At 34.8% G+C, this 19,927-nt stretch overlaps 3 protein-coding genes across 3 annotated transcripts in view; 1 reads left to right on the top strand and 2 right to left on the bottom strand.

The window, feature by feature from the left end:
• The window catches only part of LOC108365318 (25S rRNA (cytosine-C(5))-methyltransferase nop2), a 3,907-nt gene extending 2,924 nt beyond the window's left edge, over nt 1-983 (bottom strand). Inside the window, exons 1-2 of the mRNA XM_017619318.1 lie at nt 757-983; nt 2-698 (exon numbers count right to left, since the gene is read on the bottom strand). Of these exons, the coding sequence (XP_017474807.1) occupies nt 2-698; nt 757-853 (794 nt within the window). The 5' untranslated portion in view covers nt 854-983. The remainder of the gene's footprint in view (nt 1; nt 699-756) is intronic.
• A 3,031-nt stretch (nt 984-4,014) lies between these two features.
• Nucleotides 4,015-8,827, top strand: Daao2 (D-amino acid oxidase 2). Its single transcript, XM_017619319.1, has 6 exons — nt 4,015-4,025; nt 4,136-4,303; nt 4,781-4,990; nt 7,335-7,631; nt 8,302-8,495; nt 8,564-8,827. Exons 1-6 carry the CDS (start codon nt 4,015-4,017, stop codon nt 8,695-8,697), a joined length of 1,014 nt encoding a protein of 337 aa, XP_017474808.1. The 3' UTR covers nt 8,698-8,827.
• A 1,132-nt stretch (nt 8,828-9,959) lies between these two features.
• On the bottom strand, nt 9,960-13,247 carry Plekhm1 (Pleckstrin homology and RUN domain containing M1). Its single transcript, XM_017619317.1, has 8 exons — nt 12,844-13,247; nt 12,489-12,676; nt 12,115-12,426; nt 11,344-12,057; nt 11,112-11,287; nt 10,883-11,051; nt 10,471-10,824; nt 9,960-10,337 (listed from the first exon to the last, which is right to left on the bottom strand). The coding sequence occupies exons 1-8, from the start codon at nt 12,971-12,973 to the stop codon at nt 10,152-10,154; spliced, it is 2,229 nt and encodes a 742-aa protein (XP_017474806.1). The 5' UTR covers nt 12,974-13,247; the 3' UTR covers nt 9,960-10,151.
• Nucleotides 13,248-19,927: the final 6,680 nt, after the last annotated feature.

Raw genomic sequence — 19,927 nt, 5'->3', positions numbered from 1 at the left:
CGGTAAAAGATCTTCTTCGTCATTTTCATCAGGTTCTTCTTCGCCATTGTCATCGCTGCCGGAACCGTCTGCATTATCCCCTTCTTCTTCAGAAACATCAAAGTCATCATCTGAGTTGGCATCATCATTATCGTCGTCGGATATATCGGCTAGTTTCCCTACTTTCAGGTTGCCACTATCACTATCTTCATTTTCTTCTTCTTCGCCATCATCTTGATCAGCTTCATCTTCCACCTCTTCATCGTCCTCCTCTTGCTCTTCGTCGGAATCCACTTCCATCCCTTCGCCATCTTCTTCATCACTCGCTTCATCTTTTTTGTGGACTTCCTTCGCGACTGGCTTAGCTGCTTTCTTTGATTGTTTTGGCTTTAGCCATTCCTGATTATCATCTGTAAATCCTTTTATTAGCGGTCCCTTGCCACGATAGTTAACTTTTTGTGCCTTTTGGGCCTCTTCATCTTCACTACTTTCCTGAACGTCTGGTGAACCATTTACATGCTCTCCCTCGCTGGCCTCATCTTTACTTTCACTATCGTATTTACGCCTTCGTTTTTCACCACCGCTATTATAGCCTTGATCTGCAGTAGCTTTCAGTTTTTGACGCTTTGATTTCTGCAACTCTTTCTTTTGGACCCTCTTCGCTTGACGCTGCTTTTGACGATGCGATAGTTTCTTATCGTCCTTGTCATCAATAGGCGCTGTGAAAGTAAATGGTTAATGGCTGATTTACAACGCTCTATAAATATGTAGGCTTACCAAAAGACTTCTTGGGAAATGTGGGAGGTTTTTGTTTGCGTGCCTTGCGTCCAGGCCCCTTCTTTGGCTTTTCATCAAAACCTGCCTTACGTCCCATGGTTTAAGGGTATACAAAATTTTTATTTTAATATCTAAAACTTTTAAATAAAGAACAAACTAATTGCGTATGGTAAACAACACGTGGAGCCGGAGAGGTAAATCAGGAGAGAATTTTTGACAGTTAAATGACAGACCAGAGTTACCAGTCCATTGGAAACTGCGATTAAATTATTTAGACAAAGAACGTAAATACAAAGAACGTAAACGTACATTTACCAGAGAATCAGTTTTTGTCCTTCGACACCGCTATTTGCCTTCGAAAAATAATTTCCATAGTGTTTTGATATCACATGCAGTGCTGTCATTCTAAGTGGAATTGCACAAACTACAGAGTGTTTCGATGGATAATTTGTTTTAATTATTCATACTTCCTAGTTGTTTTTATTTGGGTTATCCAGCTCAGTATCACCAGAGAACGTTTATAAATTAAAATTAAAATTAAATTTATAAACGTTCTCTGGTATCACGATCATTTCTCACGGAAATGGTCCGCATCATTCTTATTGGAGTTGGCAGCAATAATTTTATACTAAATACTAGTACGAGGAGCGTAAAGGAATTTTATTTGAAGCAAGTTAAAAGAAGCAATGGCAGAATATATGTTTGTGTATACATTCATTTGCCACTTTTACAAAAACGATACTGTCATATTATAAGTGACACAAACCAAAAAGAGCGGATTATAAATTGAACTAGATCTATCGTTGCATTTCCGTGGAAATTTTTTATCCGGATACCGATCATTTCCCACGGAAACATAGAACCTGTTTCGGTGTATGCCCTGACTGCCCCTTATTACGGTGACCATCCGTCCTGGTAATTATTTTATTTCATACGGGACGCCAAATGTTATGTATTTCTTTTAATGTCCCGTAATTGTCCCATACACACAAAAAATCTCACAAAAATGGCATGCCTGTGAAAAAAATTTTATTTTTCAATCTGTACATTTGTGATTCGAAATACTGAAATTATAACTTTGAATCGAAATTACACGTTATTGGTTGTTTTTCAAATTTTGAAAGAAATTTCACTAGTATTTAGCGTTTAAATGTTTTTTTTTCGACGCATTTGACGTTGGATATTCTGTGTTGCGCAATTGCATATTTAACAGCAGCTGATTTTACTTTTGTCGAAAATTTCGCCTTAAATTGTCATTTTTGTTAAATTTTTTTTCTAAAATTTCTAACGTTGTTTACGTATATGAATCCCAAATCCAAATGCGCACAGCTTGCTGTTTTTTCTGGGTGCAATTACTTTTCCAATGTGCCATGGTGTGGGGGAAATTTTCAAATTTAGTGAAGGGGTAACATATTTATTAGGCGAAACTACACCAAAAAACATTTTGCTGATTGCTTGAGGGACTGTATTTTCAGCATTAGAAACTTCAATTATGGCTACATGAGAATGTTGTATAAGTAAAGAAGTTCTCAAAGATGGAAGTTAAGTGGAGCCATTAGAAGGCTCACTTTGCAATTCAGCTCGTTCCAGATGCTACTGACTGCATTGTGCTTGGCCGAAATCCGAGTCTGAACATAATCGCTTGGATGCCACTCGTGCTTCAAAAGTAGCCGGATATTTTTATCATGTACAAAGTTATGGAAAAATATTCTACAAGTGTGTGATGCTATAACTGAATACTTATGTGCTGATTTCACAATAGATCGAATCGAAAAATATATGCCAAATAAAGATGCTGCTTCAAGGCTAATAAATCTGAGAACATTGGAAAAGGTTTTAAAATCCTCTAGCTTCTGTGGAAAAAAGATAAAATTGTTTTTGTTCCGTATTCGGCTGTCATTATTATGGTCACCGTACCTATAACGGATATATGTAATAAAAACTATAGCAATGTTTTACCGCCCTCTAGTGTTTAATTTTGTACGAAACATTTTTGAGTTTGAGTTTTTTATTGAGTTCAATCATTGATTAAGATTACTTAACCCTCTATCAGGTAAGGCCGCGTTGAAGCTGCCTTCCTTAAAAAATCAATACTTGGCACAAAAAGCGCTGGAATATTTTTGTAGACATTTTGTTTACACATTATTTACCGTTGTTTTGTCCTTTTTTTGTTTAATACTGGCCTTATGCTCACTTTACTTTAAAATTTTAGTCATTTACAGCCTTATACTAGGTTCACATATAAGTAGATTATCCTAATTTTCGAGCTTAACACCCTAATCTGTAATTATAACAAGAGATTAGCCATATAAAATTCGTCCCTTGTTAATCTGTAATTATAAAATAATCTCAGATTTAACCGATAACTTTTCGGTGTCCATCCTAGTTTTATCGATTGTTTTTGCGAAAGAGAGGAGAAATGCCAAATGTAAAAGTAAACAAAAATGTACGCTAGCAAGTAAAAGAGGTTTGTAAAGGTATTTTTAATAAAATGTTAAGTTAAAATATATTTATATTGCTTATTATAGCAGAAAAACGTGATCACGGGGGCACAGAGAAGAAACATAACTTTTCCTTGAGATGTGAGAATAACAAGCACAACAAATTTGACGGCTAATAATCTGAGATTTGCCTGTATAAACGGGGTGATTAAAAAACGAGCTTTGATTAAGATAATATTGATATGTGAACATAGTTTAATGCTTCCAAAACTAGTCTAGCAACAATATTTGTTCTACGTTATCGTCGTAAAGAAAGACGAAAACGAACGATAGAGTTGCAAAACAAGCAAGTAGAAACGATGATGTCAGCAGACGAATCATTCGTGTGGCCTATCATTAGAGGTAGATAATAAGACTCAAAAATGAATTTCATTAAAAGTAAACTTTTAAGAGCCAAATAATCATTGTTATATTCACTAGATCCGATCCGAAATTTAATCGAAAAAGTTGATCAACAATTTCTACAATTTAGCTTAATAGTCCTTGAAAATTCCACACTACCTCTGACAGCTTTTTTTAGGTGTTTTCCACAAAATTTTGAGGTAGGAGTGAAAAGAAACAATAGTCGCAAAAAAAATCGCCCTAATATATATATATATATATATATATCGTGACTAGACACGAATAAAGGCACGAGCCCAAAAGTTGATGGCGAAAAAAGACGCATAGAAAAACTTCAGCGTCAAAGACTCTTAATATACTTCGCCGAAGTTTTTCATAAGCATCTTTTTTCGTCCTTCTTTTTTTTTCTCATAAGATGCGGAAGCTGTAAGTTTAATTAACTTGACAATAGCAAATCTTACTTTCAAGGCTTTGATTAACCCAACAAAAATTGCCCGCCACTTTTTTCAATTTTACTGTTTTGCTGGCACGCGCAGCGACTGCAATCATAAANCCATAAAGATTTTGGAGTATTTGAAGGCAAGTGGTTCACCAGTGGAGGTAACAGTAATCTCAGAAGCATTTTCACCTAATACCACCGGCGATGGTTCAGCTGGCCTATGGGGTCCTTATCTGCTCGGTGGCACCCCCACCAACAGAGTACAGTAAGTGGAGAGTATGCAATCATAGACGAAGATATGAGTATTTACATTGATATGAATAAATATAGAAAACAGATAAGAAAACTTATAACCCAGTAAAAATTATAATCATCCAAAGATTAATCTTAGATCGCTACTACTTAATCTTAGATTGGACTACTCCACAAATCTCCAAGATTCTTTTGAGCTCAGAAACGGGAAGAATCTCCTTAACTCGTTTATTACTTCATAACGTATCAATAAGCGGGAAGTCAACACAACTTTTGGAAAAACTAAAAAATGCCTTGATTTCTCGATTCGTGGCCAAATAGATGAATTAATCCATAATTTTTTTTAAATCTTAATTTCAACATGTGTTACGGTTTAAATGCGCTTTTCTCGTACATTAACGTTTACCTGATAAACGCTTTGAAAACATACATTTGTGAGCTTTCTTGAGTGTCCTTATTATAAAGACAGTTTGTACTTTTTTAATTGCAGTCGCTGGTCGAAGAGTATGCATGAATTTCTAGAGCAAATCTGGTTATCTGATGATGCTGGTGAGGCAGGCGTTTGTCTTATACCCTGCATTAGATTGACGACTACCACGATGGATAATGATGTATTTTGGAAGGATATTGTTTATGGTTGTCAATCGCTGACACCGAGGCAGTTGGATGAGCTGAACAAAGGAAGATCAAAGAAGTATACGTAAGTCAAAAAACAGTAGTGACAGTTTGGGAAATGATGTATGAAGCGCAGTCTTAAAAATTCCATCAGTCAGCAAAATGTTTAAAGGACATTAGCTACCTTTTTTATTTGCAGAAAATTTATTAAAAACCTTGAAAAATGAAGGATCTTCGGAAGTTAGTAGTAATCTGAGAGCTAACTTTCGACAAAAAATTTACCGTTAACATCTTTATACGTAATTTCTAAAGCTACACAAAGTGTGGAAAATTGTGTTAAAACCGAAAATCTCCAGAAAGAGAACGAATGCGAACTAAAGGTATAGCTATAATTAGGAAAAAAAAATGTCTTGTTTGATAAAAAACTGTTTGGGCCTTAAAATTACCTTCCAAATAGAGGTTTTAAAATTTTTTCCTTTTTCGGAATCTTTTAAACATATATTTTAAATTTTCGGAATCTATTTCCAAGGACACAAGAACAGATTTTTCTTAATAAAATCATTACATTCAGGTAAAAAGGAAACATGTTCAGAAAATTTTATTTTTGATGATTGAGGTATTTTACCGTAAAAAAATATGTTTTTTTTTTTTATTAATAAAACGTTTGTTTCTTAGATTTGATTATTTCTTATTATTAGAATAAATTATTGGGTCTTGTGTATAAAAACTAAGCAGCTGCTTTTTCTTAAAATTTCAGACCTTTACTCGGTTTATTTAAATAAATTTTAGAAAAAGATCTGCAACTTTTTTAACAGGCAACTGCTTAATTTTTATTCATACCATTACTAGTAGATAATACTATTTTGAAAAGTTTAATCTATATTTCAGGCTTTTACTGCAGATTATTTTTATTTATTAAATGCGGCGAAAAAACTTTTACGAAAAAAACACATATTTCACTTATCTCGAAGGTCACAAAAAGTAACACCGTCCATACTATTGGATCTATTCGTCCGCGAGGAAACTAATATCGACCATTACTCTTCGCATTTTCAAAACCCACGCCACCTATTTCCTTCGCTTATAACTAAAAATTACAATTCCACGATGGACGATTTCGGTCATGATTTATAACGAAGGGTTAAATGAGCTTCAAAAGCAAATATGTTTTTCCTTTTTGGCCTGAAAAGGGTAAGAGTTGTGAAAAATGCATTAATTTTTAATGCATAGCATTTTAATGTTAATGTAAAAAATTAGTGCAATAACTTTTGAAATTTAATGTAAATGAAAATTTCAATGCATTAATTCCGAGGAAATACATAGTGCTAATGAATTCTTTTTGCATAAATATTAAAATTTTTAAATTAATGCTATTGCTATAATTTAGTTCATTAGAAGTATAACAAGCATTAAAAACCCATTTATTTTAAAGTAAAAATTCTTCGTTGACGTTGAGGGTGGAATTTTGAGGTTAAAAAAGGAAGCGGTGGGAGTTAAGGCTGCTTGTGATTATGCCAGAGTCAATGGAATTTATGGTCAAATAGGTAAAACACATTGTCAACTGGAACTAACAGTTTATTGATTGATTTAGATCAGAATAGGCCATCGTGCAGACTTAAGTATGCACAATGGAATAGGTCTTCAGTCTTGTACATGTGCTGCTAATAAGTCAATCTACCTGTCCGCTTTTGGCCCATAATATAATCGGTATACATCAACAATCAACAAAAAAATCTACAAAAGCACACTGAGTTGCAAGCACATTGCTTTTATTTTCATAAAACATCCAACAATTTTTACAAGATTTTTTTTTTACAATAGAATGAAGCTGATAAAACTATTAGTAATTATTCGAAGTCCTTCCAAAAGAGATTATTTATACATCACTAGAAAAAAATTTAATGGTTTTTAATAATGCAAATGAGCAAAATTACTAAAAAATTTTAATGCATTAAAACTTATTTATTAGCATTAGTTTGCATAATTTAATGAAAATAAATTTCATTAGCATTATATTTTTCGGAATTAATGTATTGAAATTTTTATTTGCATATCGATGGCTGAGTGGAAGATCGACCTATCTCGGCAGCCAGTTCAAAAACGTCCTATCTCAGAAAAATTTTCAAGCCCGCCCTATTTCAGAATTTTCAGGTATAATGAACTTAAAAAAGAAGCCTTTACATGAGGCGATTTTTTAAGCAACTTGTAAATTGTGTTTCAATTATGTGGAAAGCGAAAAAATTGCTTTCCCTTAAGTTAAAGCAACTTTTCATCGCTTACTAAAACCTCCCTATGCAAATACTATTTAAAAACTTAACTTTTTAACTTGCCACTTAAAAGTGAGCCTGAATGATATCCGATTTTAATTATATTTTCGTTTTAGTATATGTTATTCTGTATGAATTTTCTTACATATGCACTTTTTATAGCTCTGGCCTGCACTTTGTTACCTACACTTCCGAGCCTATGAAGTTATTGCCTTATTTAATGGAACGTTTTCAACGAAATGGCGGCAATCTTGTGCAACGCAAAATCATAAATCTGGAGGAGTTTATATCGAAATCCGACTACGATGCGATTATAAACTGCACTGGCTTGGGTTCGCAACTGTGTTGTGGGGATGGTGGTATGTTTCCGGTGCGGGGACAGGTGACACGGGTCAAGGCAAACTGGTTGTATTTTGTGCTGTTGGATGAGAGTGATGATGGCAATTACATAATTCCAAAGTGAGTAGAAATATGTGGTTATTCCAATATATCTAAGGTTAAAAAAAATATTGGGATTTTGAATTCATTAATAGTTTATAGAGATTTGTATATGAAGTTTATAGCATTTTCACTTTAAATGTAACTTTTTTAAAATTAAATGAAACCATTTTCAAACAAAGCGAAATCTTTTTCAAATCAAATGAAACCTTTTTCAGATTCGATGAATTTTTATTCCAATTAAATGAAACTTTTTTCAAATTAAATGAAAAATTCTTAAAAGGAAGTTTCATTTAATTTGAATAAAGTTTCATTGAATCTGAAAAAGGTTTCATTTGATTTGAAAAAGATTTCGCTTTGTTTGAAAATGGTTTCATTTAAACTGAAAATGAAGGTTTATACATATGTATCTTTTTGAATATAAGAACAGATATACCAACTTTCGTACAATCGATAATCCTATTTTGAAGGATTGCTTGATTTCGTGAACCTTTGACAACGGTTTGGAAATGTCTCATGCAGTTTTCTTGACAGGCTAGTCCGATCAATTTACTTCTAGTGCAAATAAACCAAATTTATTCCACTATTACAGCCCAACGTTTCGCTAAACTTATTAGCATCATAATTATAATATAAACTTTTAAACTCTCCAAGGCTTCATTTAAGAAAAACTACATCATTTTTTTTTTAGCTGCGAATCGGTCGTTTTGGGTGGCACCCATCAGGAAAATGATTACAACACAAAAGTATGTCCAAATGATAAAAGCTTCATTGTTGATGGCTGTCGAAAAATTATACCGGGGCTAGAGCATGCACAATATCTTTACGATTGGGTGGGTCTACGACCAGGACGTGAAACGTTGCGTTTAGAGGCAGAAAAACGAGGTATGTAATTATTTGTGAGCTATATATACATATGTATGTAGAAAAATCATATTTTATGCAATAAAAAGGCAAACAAATCACTATACACAATTATGGACACGGCGGCAGTGGAGTCACACTGGCTTGGGGTTGCGCCGAGGATGTTTTAGAGCTGCTGAAAAAGGACTTGCAAGCGTTTAATCCAACAAAATCCAAATTGTAACCAAAGTCGTAATAAACAATCTGCCTTATCCTGAGTTTCGCCTGAAAAAAAATTCACCCGAAAATTTGTCATCCGCCCAGAGTAAAACCATGGAAACCGAGAGTGAAAAGTGAACCGGTTCGGGGAAAATGAAACTCATGATAAGGCTGAATAAATCATAAATTTGCTTGTAAATATCGACACGTATAGTTATTTTATTCAATAAATTTGCATATTATATTTAGTGATAGATATATATACTATATAGCATATCCAAATACATGTGTCCGGTAAATGGGGAAACTTTCCATTATGGCCGTTCGTTAAAGGTGCGGTGGGCGAAGGGGGAGTGGGCGTGGCACCTCCAACCGACCTTTTTGGAGAGGGCATAAACCGCCATTGACAAAAATTTAACCCCCGACCACCTAGGCCCCCTATGGTTCCCTACGGACCCCTTAAAAAATGGCCAAAAATCGCAATTTTTACTTGCGTCCACGGTATTTTTGCGTAGAATTCCCTTCTGCGTAGGCGGCCTTCGGCCGCGCTTAGGGCTTATAACCATTACTACGTTGAATTCTCCTTTCTGTGTGACCTGACTGGGGCTACCGCCCCCGTGATGTAACATTGGGAAAGGATGAGGTAACTAGAATTCCCTTTCTGTGTGGTAAACCTGGGGCTGCCGCCCCAGTGATGTCTATTTTGGTTACTGGGTGTTTTATAAAAATGTCTTATATATAAAAATGTATTGTGAAAATGAATATTTAACATTTTTCAAGCTAATAAACGCAAATGAAAATTGTGATTTTTGGCAATTTTTCTAAGGGGTCCCTAGGGAACCATAGGGAACCTAGGTGGTCGGGGGTTGCATTTTTGTCAATGGCGGTTCATTCCCTCTCCAAAAAGGTGGGTTAGAGGTGCCACGCCAACTTACCTTTCGCCGACCGCCCTTTAACGAACGGCCATAAAGGAGAGCCAACCCTGGTAAATACTTAATGTAAAGTTTTAATCGTCAAAGCGTGCTTTTTAGCGGAATATCTATGCATATAATAACCGTCATCGATTCGCCACTTCTCTGGCTAATGTTTGTTTTCATAATTTTAGGATGGTACATAATATTTTGTTTATATGTGGAACAACGTGGTGAAACCCGAAATTAACCTAAAAATTATGTGAATATTTGTCCTTTTACAATTTATATGGCGTTATTGATGCTCATTTACTTTAATAATAAGACAGATTTTTTCAATAATCGGAACATAAGTTAATTTAAATATTTTGTATACTTTACATTAGTTCGAAGATTGATAGAATACGTCTTTGCATTAATAGTTCCTAAGCCATCAAACTTTTTTTAACTAAACTAAAAGTCATTCCAGACTTTTAAAGGCAACAAAAAAACGCATAACAATTTTGTACTTAAGCTAACGTAATGTACAATAATACAAATTGTTTATTCGAAATCGCTTTGTCTCCATTTATTGAGTTTCTTCTCCCACATCATTGGCGGCAATAGTAGTGGATGAAGCTAAACTCCGCATGCTTTCTATATCATTCATTTCTTCCAAATCCAATTCCTCTCGCTTACGCTTACGCTCACATTTTGGACATGGCTGCTGATCGTTTAGACAGTGCGCATGAAAAACAGCACCACAGACTTCGCACTAAAAAAAAAAAACAGTAGTAAACAACTTTCCGTATTCCGAACTGATTGAATAACTTTGATAGAAAATACACTAACCCGAAATAGTGCTAAAAGTAGCAATTTTATTACAAAATTGAATGCATTGAGCTCACCCGATATGTTGTTTCAATGTGAAATGGATAAAGAACACGTGAACTTTTGCAAATCTCACAAATAAATCCTTTTACACTGCACAATGGACACTTCAGCACATGCGATTCGCCTATTTTGTATGCCTTTTGCAGTTGCTGGTAAAGTGTGCCGCGTAATATCAAATGCAAATCACTTATGGAATACAAATGTATATGCTCATAGAGATATTCACGCCCATAGAATTGTTGTTGCAGTAGTTCTATGCTCTTAGGTTCACAGGTGTAGAGGTAAGCCCGTAGAAAATTCAAACGTATGCGTAAAGATTGCAGATCAGCCATGGCATCCGATGCGTTGTAAATGTCTGGATTCAAGAGCTACAAAAGAGAAACTTGTGTAAGAAAAAACTTCGAATCGCAATCAGTCACCACTAACTTCTAAATCAATAACTGGCTGATTGCGGAATTCCGTCAAAAAAAGAGCTGCACGTTTTGATACTGAGTATTTTCGAAAATCCCAATTGTAAATAATTTTTGCTGGTATCATAATTTGTTCCATGTCCATGCAAGCGTCACAAAAGTAATTGCCACTGAACCCGCAAACTCTGTCAGAGTAAAAATACTATTAGAGATAAATACTTATTTTAAATTTAATCTTAACGCACTGGAAGTTTGTGTAACCTATGCCTAAAGGATGTTGACAAGATTTGCAGAGAAAACCTTGCGCATCCAGACCAGGCTGTCGTGCCAACTTATACATCTGCTCTAACATCTCTTGTATTTCGCTGACGTTCATTTTATCTAAATTCGAGTCGGGTACTACCTCAAAGTCTATCGTCAACTGCATATACAAAATCATCATTGCTGTGAATTACATAATTGAATAGCTTAACTTACCCGACTATCATTTGAATCGCTACCATTGTTATCACATTTATGTTGGGCTGCATCGTCTGCATCTGTATGCGTCACGATTGTTCGCTCCACCGTCAATGCATTATTTTTTATTTGTATTTGCAGCTTTTCGCGTTCATGCTTACCAAGCAGCGTATTGTAGCTAAGCGAGCTGGCGTTGCTAGAAGCACGTCTATAAAGGGGTCGCTCTAAAGTTGGTGTGTTCAATTCGGACGCAGAACCCTCATCTCCAGACCATGATGTATGCATTAGGCTCATCAGAGAATTGCCTGGCGTTGTAGGCGAAGGGGGCTCTGTTCTATAGTCTGATTCCCCAGTTATGTATTCACGAATACGTGCCTCAGCGAGTTCGCGTGACTTTTTACGCTTCTTTTTCGATTTGCTGGTCTTTTGTGAACTTTCATTGTCTTTATGCACATTTTCGGCGGTAGCCCCATTACTACTTGTTCCTGCTTCAGCACTTTCTTCATTTATTATTTGCATCTCATCGACCGCCTTTAGTAGCAAGTCGACATTTTCACGTTGAGCAGCAATATCAGCGGGGGTCGGTGACTGGAAACTGGGTAAATTCCCAATTATTTGTGTAAATGCTTCATTGGTGCGTATCGGTTGGGGTGTTGGTAGCGCTGCGATTGCTTCTGCAGCCTCTGCATCTTCGACAGCTAGCGTGTCAGCGATGTCAACGCCACTGCTTATCTACAAAAGAGTTTAAAAATAAATATTGCTACTATTAAAAGATACGTGTTTATTTACCGGACACGACTTCAGTGGTGGTGTCCATAGCCCTGATAATTGTAAGGCATAGTCTGGCCAATAATTGAGCAAACTCGAATTTACGGGCAGATTGAATTGAACAAATGCTTCAATGCCCTCCATGGCCTTCGCAGCCATTTCCATGCCATCACTATCTTTGAGCAAAGCAAATTTTTTATAATATGGACCTAACGCAGAACTGCTCTTGCGTATATTATTTAAATAAGCAGAAAAAAGAGATTCATTGAGAGATAGGCGTATCCAGGCGCGACACTGGCCGATTTCACTGGTGACTTGGGAAAGCGTCTGAACCTGCAAAATTGCAAATGAGTATCACAATTTAATTAAAAATATTAATCATGAAAATATTGTACCTGCTCTATCACTTGTTTGTGCAAAAATATAAGTAATGGTGCCCAAAAACTCGGCTCTGGTCGCCGCTCTTCATCGCCAGCAATAACATTAAAGGTGTTCCAGAGCAGTGAATCCTTTAAACCGTGCAGAAAAATTGCCTCCAAAGTAGTGCACAGCGTGCTCGTAGCTTCGCACACTTCCAAACGATCTATAACAGAAAAAAATATATACATATGTAAATAAATGTTGTACATACATGCTACGCAATTGCTATCGTTAGCNTTCCAAACGATCTATAACAGAAAAAAATATATACATATGTAAATAAATGTAGATACATGCTACTCAATTGCTATCGTTAGTGTTTGCACATACCACACCCTTTTTGCTTCACCTCATACTGTATTTCACGTGAATTCTCAATAAGCGTATTGATAAGCACTTCTTTAATGGCGTTTTCGCGTTTACTGGAAAAATTGTTGAAGCTTTTGAAAAAGGAACTCATTGTTCAGGCAGGTGATAAAGGTTCCGATCCCTGGAGAAACGATAGTTCCGCGAGTACGTATTTCTGGAAGGCCAGCCTGCTACTAATTACTTTGTATTTTCATTGCTGTTGTGCTTCCCAAATCAGATATTTTACGGAGCAATTGATAAGACTACTAGTGTAGAAGTTTATTTTTGTTATTCCCGTTTTAATACACAAAGTCGTTTACTTTCTTGTTGTTTTTCACAGAATTGTCATATCACTGCAAAATACAAATGTTTTGTATATCGATAAATAGGTAGTTGTATCGATTTACTCAGAACAGCTGATGTGCGGAAGCAGTGTTGCAAAGTAATTTGTATTAAAAAAATAAATTAGCAAGTCGCACAAACAAGTCGCTGGTTTGTTTCAGAAGAGGTAAACAATACGAATAAAGCATATAATGGGTTTGATCCAATATTTCTCGTGTAACATTTTGTAAAAATGTCAAACAACAAAATTTCTTTTTGAAGTGAGAGTACAAAGCGAGTAACAAACAAAAAGTAAGGGGAACAAAAAAGCATTTTTTTTTGTGAGAACGCCAAACAGCCGATCGCTTGACACTTTTCATGATTTTACCAGAAGAAAAAGTTCGTGTAAAATCTTGCACTTCATTCTCTACACAACTCTCCAAAAATCGCTCTCATTTACAGGATTTTGGAGTACGGTAACATTTTCCCTGTAACTTCCTGCAAGTTCGTATAAAAACCTGTAAGTTCATGGAGTTTATGAAAAGTGTCAAACGATATGTAGGGCTGCGTTTGTAAACAATCGATGCAATAAATTTCGGAAAGGCTGTCAAATTGAGAAATCAGTTGCATGAGCAGTCACACCTTGCATGGAAAGTGTCTTTCGAAAGAGGTTTTTATTTCCGAACGGCGAATTGCAGGAAAAATTTCTGAAATCGCTTTTTGGCTGTGCACACAGCGAATGAGTTTCTGGCAATCTTTCTCGATACTAAAATGCAACCATGGGCGGTGGGGTTGTCGTTTGTTTGCTATTTCTCTTGTAAAAGTGAGAAAATATAGGTTATAATTAACATATTTGTCGTGAAAACCAAAATTTTACGATTAAGTATATTAAGCAAAATAATATATTTCAAGCATTTTTGATATTTAATTCAACACTATTTTTTTGTCATTTTACACAAATTCACGATCAGGGCCACACGGCAACACTCGATTAGTTTGACAGCACTTGCAGAAAAAATAAAAATTGCTAGTGCAGCACGAGCAAGTTGAAATATATTTCCGAAATCGATTTTCGCTCTTGCTGTTGCAGTCCCACCTTGCAACTTTTATTTCTGAAACTGATTTCCGAAGGGTGACAGAAAGATCTTTCTGGCTGTTCACACATCGAAATAAAATTTCTCTTCCTCAATTTGACAGCGAATTGCGTGCGAAAGACGGAAATATTGCCACGTCTGACAGGCTCTTTACATGGGTTAAAAAATGGAAGTACAGTAAAACCCGCTTAAGTACCTCAGACAAAATGTCAGCTTTATGAAATTGGAAAATTGGAAATTGAGTTAGCTCCATACGCACGCCGTTTATTTTCGGTTGGCCACATACAAGTTGTATGTGCATGAGAAACTTTTGACAGTTAATTGGCGGCGTGCGTGAATATTAGGTTAATAATAATAATAATAATAATAATAATAATAAATATTATTACGATTATAATTGATTGGCGCTTACACATATGTTAGTATTTGGCCGAGCTTCTCCTCGTTAGGTTAGCCTGTTAACCCTCTAGTAAGCCAATTTTTTTATGAGTTGAAAAATTCAGGAATGGGTGGTTTTAGCACGAGAAATCCAAAACTGACGTCCATTTCGATCTGTGACAGTAACTTTTTCCTACAAGGGAGAAAAACCAAGACCGTCTAGAGACGGGCTCGCCGATATACTTGCACATATTTTCAGCTTTCTCTTACACAATGTCGACCTACGAACCGGCAATCCCGTCTGCAGATGGTCAAAAATGCAAACTGGGTTTTTATATGTCGGCAAGCCGGTCTGTAGACGGTCTGTGTTCGAAAGCAGTTTTCTCCATTTCGAATGGTGACATAATTATAAAACTTATATTAAAATACGGTGCTTTTAACTACGAAATCCATCGATTTTTTTTATATCAAACAATTTTTCAAAAGAAAAAGTTTCTTTAATTATGAAATTACTAAATAGCAAGAAATAATTAATTTTAACCGTGTCCTTCACAATCTGTAATTCAACTGCCGATTAAAATAAAACGGATTGACATAACGGATTCAAATTTACTTCGCCGTAAGGGTACGATTTTTGTCTAAAGATCTAGCCTTACGAATATAGAAAAAAAGTATTATAGGTGCACTAAAAAGGTGTTTAGTTGACGACCGTCTGGAAGCGGTTCAGCCTACTAGAGGATTCGTTCACGCTTGCCTGTTTACAACAATAAAATACACTACACAATTAGTCTGTTCCTTTGAACTTCGGAATAAACCCTGTGGAACTGTCAAACTACAAGGTTACTCTCTCAAGTGAGAGTAAAAGGAGAACAGATGCAGAAGTGCACGGGAACGCAAAAAGCACTATTTCCTGTAAAAACGTCAGTCGTTTGTTTATATGTCATTGGTACAACACTGATTTGGCTGAAATATCACTAAATAATTATTAAAATCTATACATATTCAAATATTTCGTTGTTTACTTCAATTTTTTTTAACAACTATAAGGTTCTTTGCTTTCACCGCTTTCTGTTTTTGTTTGCACATGTAAATCAGCTGATCGTTTGACACTTTTTATGAACTTGCAGGAAAAAATACTCCAGACTAAATCCTGTAACATCCTGTAACTTCTGACTAGGAATAGTTGCTCAGTTACTCTCTCAAAAGTGTTCCCACTTACAGGTTCTATGTCAATGGTGGGTTTCACACTGGAACATTTCTGCCACAAGAACAACTCTGTTTGTAGGAAGGAGAGGCAGTGCGGTGAGGTAAAGTTTCTCAAAAAGTTGTTTCAGCTTCTACCGCGTATTAAAGTGGTAGTTCTGCTGCAGCGCACTAACACATACGCAACTACGAAAATGCCGCTACGCCATGGTGTTACCGCTACGCAACTTTCAAGCGAAGAAGTTACAAATGCATTCAAACGTTCTGTACGTATACTCATTTTATTCTGCTAATTTTCATCCAGTGTGAAACCGTGAGAATAATTGTTCTGTAAGTTCTGACTAAATCCTGTAAACCGGACTGCTATTGGAACAGACTAAATAAAAAATTTTAACCAGATAACCAGATAACCAGACAAGTGTGAACAACCTCATTGATTATTTATACATACATACAGTTTGGACCAAATTCAAAATGATACTGTTTGCCGTTTATGTTTATTCATTTTTATGATTTTTCAATTAAAACACAGTTCATTCCCTAACAAATACCACATAAACGTAAGCTTAAAATTTTGTAGAACACTTAAAATTCATCAAATTTTCATAAAAATTTCAAATTTTTTTCTTAAAAGTGACCCTATTCGATTTTAGAGTAACAAGTTGCAAGTGGCAAAAAATTATCGTTGATTTTTTAGAATTTTTTCGCCGAAGGTGCTGCGGTTTTCTTCACATAAAAGTAAATTGTGTTTATTCGTTATATTGAAGCAAATGCTACGAAAAAATCTAAAAAATCCACATTAATTGTTAGCCACTAGAAACATGCATGCTGTTACACTGATGGTGCAAATTAATATCGATTGTGTAGCGCAACCACTGAACTTCAAATTATGTAAATAATTAAAAAAAATTTAAAAGAGCACTTTAAAGAGGAAGATTATAAGTAAAATGGATACGAAAAATTTAGGTACTTAGGCGCGCTGGGTAAATAAGCGGGGAGATACTTAAGAGAGGGATTTTTTTCCGATTACATAAAAAAAATTCACGGTGCCCAAAAATGGTGGCTACCTAAGTGGGTTAGGTACTTAAGCGGGTTTCACTGTAGTTACAGGAAGAGTGGTTTTTCGCGTTCTCGCTTCTTGGCAGCTTTATAAGTTTTTATACGAATTTATTTGGAACGCAACTATTGAAAAATTAAAGCTGCAGGTGTTATCGAAGATCAAAAGACCAAATCATATATTTCTTCAATTCACGATATATCTTTTTCGTTGGCGCCCTTCGGACGCGCTTAAAAAAAATAATAACTTTGGTCGGCCTAACTCCGGCTCCGCAGGCCACAGTTGTTTTGCGAAAAATATATTAAAATCACGATTTTCAAAAAACCGTAATTTGATCTTTTGGCCTATAGTAACAATTGAAGTTGTGGTTTCCCGTGAAAAAAGGTGCACCCTATTTCGAGTATATAAAATTTCTTTTTTAATTTTAGCATTCTTCGTTTTTGTTTAAATTACCTTCGTTTAATAATTTCGTATTAACCGATAAGCCGACTCGGCCAACTAAATTAAGTTATAAAATAATACAAATACATATACATATGTACATAAAATATACATAGATATAAAATCCGAAACCGTGCTATCTAACACGATTAAGTGATTGGGATTTTCGTGTTAATCAAAACCTATCACCGCATGACGGTGTTGTTGTCGTTGCCCATAGAGAGATTCTCTCTATCTTTTCTATCAACAGCAATTTGATATGTTGATATGATATGTTGAAGGCAGAACAGACTTCGCAGGTTTTCGAACTAGTGTCATTTTATTATTTTTTTTTTCTAAACATTTATTATGCCACCAGTGGGAGGGGAGTGGGCGGGGGACGCAATTGCAAGCGCGCGAACGCGGACCGCCGCGACGCTGGGCACTTTCAAAATTGTATACATACCTACAAATCCGTCCATTTAACTTGTTCATGTACTACTTTTTATCAAATATAACTGGGTGAGTGACTACCTTTGTGCACTATTTTGCTTTATTACTCAATTGTTAAGTTAAAAAATTGGTCTTATTGCTCAACGAGAAATGAAATACATAAATCAAATTTGCGTTATTTCACATTCAATTGGAAAATAACACAAATTTGCGTTATTGCCGTTTGTGTTATTTCATTCCGTCTTCATCGGATGGGAGCTCGGATTCGTCTTCTCCACAACTTTCTGTGCTGCTACGATCTATTATTTTTTGAATATATTAGCGTACTTATTTACGGAATGTAAAAGTTCAGTACAAGAGCTGAAAAATCAGTACTGTTCTGATCAACTTATATCAGAGTGATACAATGACTGGCAACAGGGGACAATTTAACAGCTTCACGAAATCTGATTTCACGGACCGGAACTATACAAAAACGAATTTTACTTACATTTGGCAGCTCTAACAAAAATTGCGTAGTCTGTAGGGAACGCCCTTGTGATGGACCTGGCAAGATAAAATCAAATTTAAATCAGTAAGCTTGCTGTCCTTTAACCATATCAAGAAAGAGTCTTCTGTAATTTGTTTGAACATATTTTAAATATATATATTTTTATTTCATATTTCACCTTTAATATATCTCATATATTGTATGTATATGATTTTGTCTTAATAATCATTATTTCAGTTTTTCACATTGCATTTCTCCATTAGTACTTCTTTATATACAACTTACACTTACATAAATCTAAACGTTGTTTTTTGTTTAATATTTTTTTATAATAATAATCATAAAGAGCGATCTTTAAAAATCATCTTCACCGACATCGTTACAATAATAATCAGAATATATGTATGTATGTATATATATACTTTTTATCCACTAATTTATTGTGTGTATATATACGCATGTGTATGTATATTATCGGTTTATACGAGAGACTGAATATATGTATGTATGTATATTGATGTCTAATTTTATATGCATAAATCATGGATCAAGTAAGAGTTGTTACTGTAATATATTTGGTACTTTTACTGCTGTCAAATACCTATATATATATATTTTGTTTTAATTATTGATTACTTCATAAACCTTAATTATTTAGGTATGTATGTTGTCTTATTTTTTTATTAATTTATTATTTTCTTTAAGTTAATAACATTAATCATTCTTCCGACTTTGCCTATGCAATAAACTTAAACTACTCGCGCTAATTTATGTATGTATGTATGTATGTTTACTTCTGAAATTTCTTTTCATTATACAATATTTGCAAATTTTCTGGTGTTTTATGCATTGAAGTATAAAAATCCTTAAGACCTTTTCCACAATTTATCATTGATCTTACGAAAACTTAATGACTAAGAAAAATGGGAAATGTTTTGTTTTTTGAATATTTATTTTAAATTTTTAACTGCGTTTTATATAATGTATAATGAAATACAAACAATGCCTTTTATTAGAAGAACATGCTTTCTTAATTTCTTATTTGCACTATTTCTCTCTTACTTTGCTTTATCCAATCATTCATGTTTTAACAGTCAATAATAAAATTCTTCGTACATCTAAGTATGCTTTTCTGTATTCTAACTATTTGTCGCCATTGCAAGATTCCAACCAGTACGTTTTTTCTACGTATTCACATTCCTGTGCACCTTTCGATTACAATTAACAATTTTTATTTGTTCTCGGTTATTTATTTATGTATGTATGTCCTTTGTATGCTGTCTACATATTACTAATGTTTGCTAAGTTGTTCTCTATTCCTCCACTTTGTGTTTATGTTCTCTTTTGCTCTTCATTTCATTTGTACATTTTTCTTTGTACGTGAAGCTCAAATTGGCTACGTACAGTACCTGCCACTTGTAAACGTGCGCGCAAATCAGATCAATTTTTCGCTTATGGTTTCCTAAGCAGTTCATTTTCCACTCAAAATACCAAAATGTAGGCGTTCTATTGCCGTTTCTTTATTGAGTCTTAAAATAATACTTGTATGCAAATTGAAATAAAAATATTCGGCCCTATTATGGTTGTCGACGTCGAGGTTGATGCAATTTTTTTCATATGTTTCAGTTGGTCATATGAGGCCCATTTTTT

Source organism: Rhagoletis zephyria, unplaced genomic scaffold, assembly GCF_001687245.7.
Source record: "Rhagoletis zephyria isolate East Lansing unplaced genomic scaffold, Rhagoletis_zephyria_1.1 Rzeph_scaffold_01836, whole genome shotgun sequence".
Taxonomy (NCBI): Eukaryota; Metazoa; Arthropoda; class Insecta; order Diptera; family Tephritidae; genus Rhagoletis; species Rhagoletis zephyria.
This window is presented reverse-complemented; position numbering and strand designations above follow the sequence as displayed.

Coding starts and splice junctions, on each gene's coding strand:
- Plekhm1 (XM_017619317.1), bottom strand. CDS start 12,973: ATGAGTTCCTTTTTCAAAAGCTTCAACAATTTTTCCAGTAAACGCGAA. Junction 12,677..12,843: donor GGTGAAGCAAAAAGGGTGTG/GTATGTGCAAAC, acceptor TTTCTGTTATAG/ATCGTTTGGAAGTGTGCGAA. Junction 10,825..10,882: donor AGCCAGTTATTGATTTAGAA/GTTAGTGGTGAC, acceptor TCTCTTTTGTAG/CTCTTGAATCCAGACATTTA.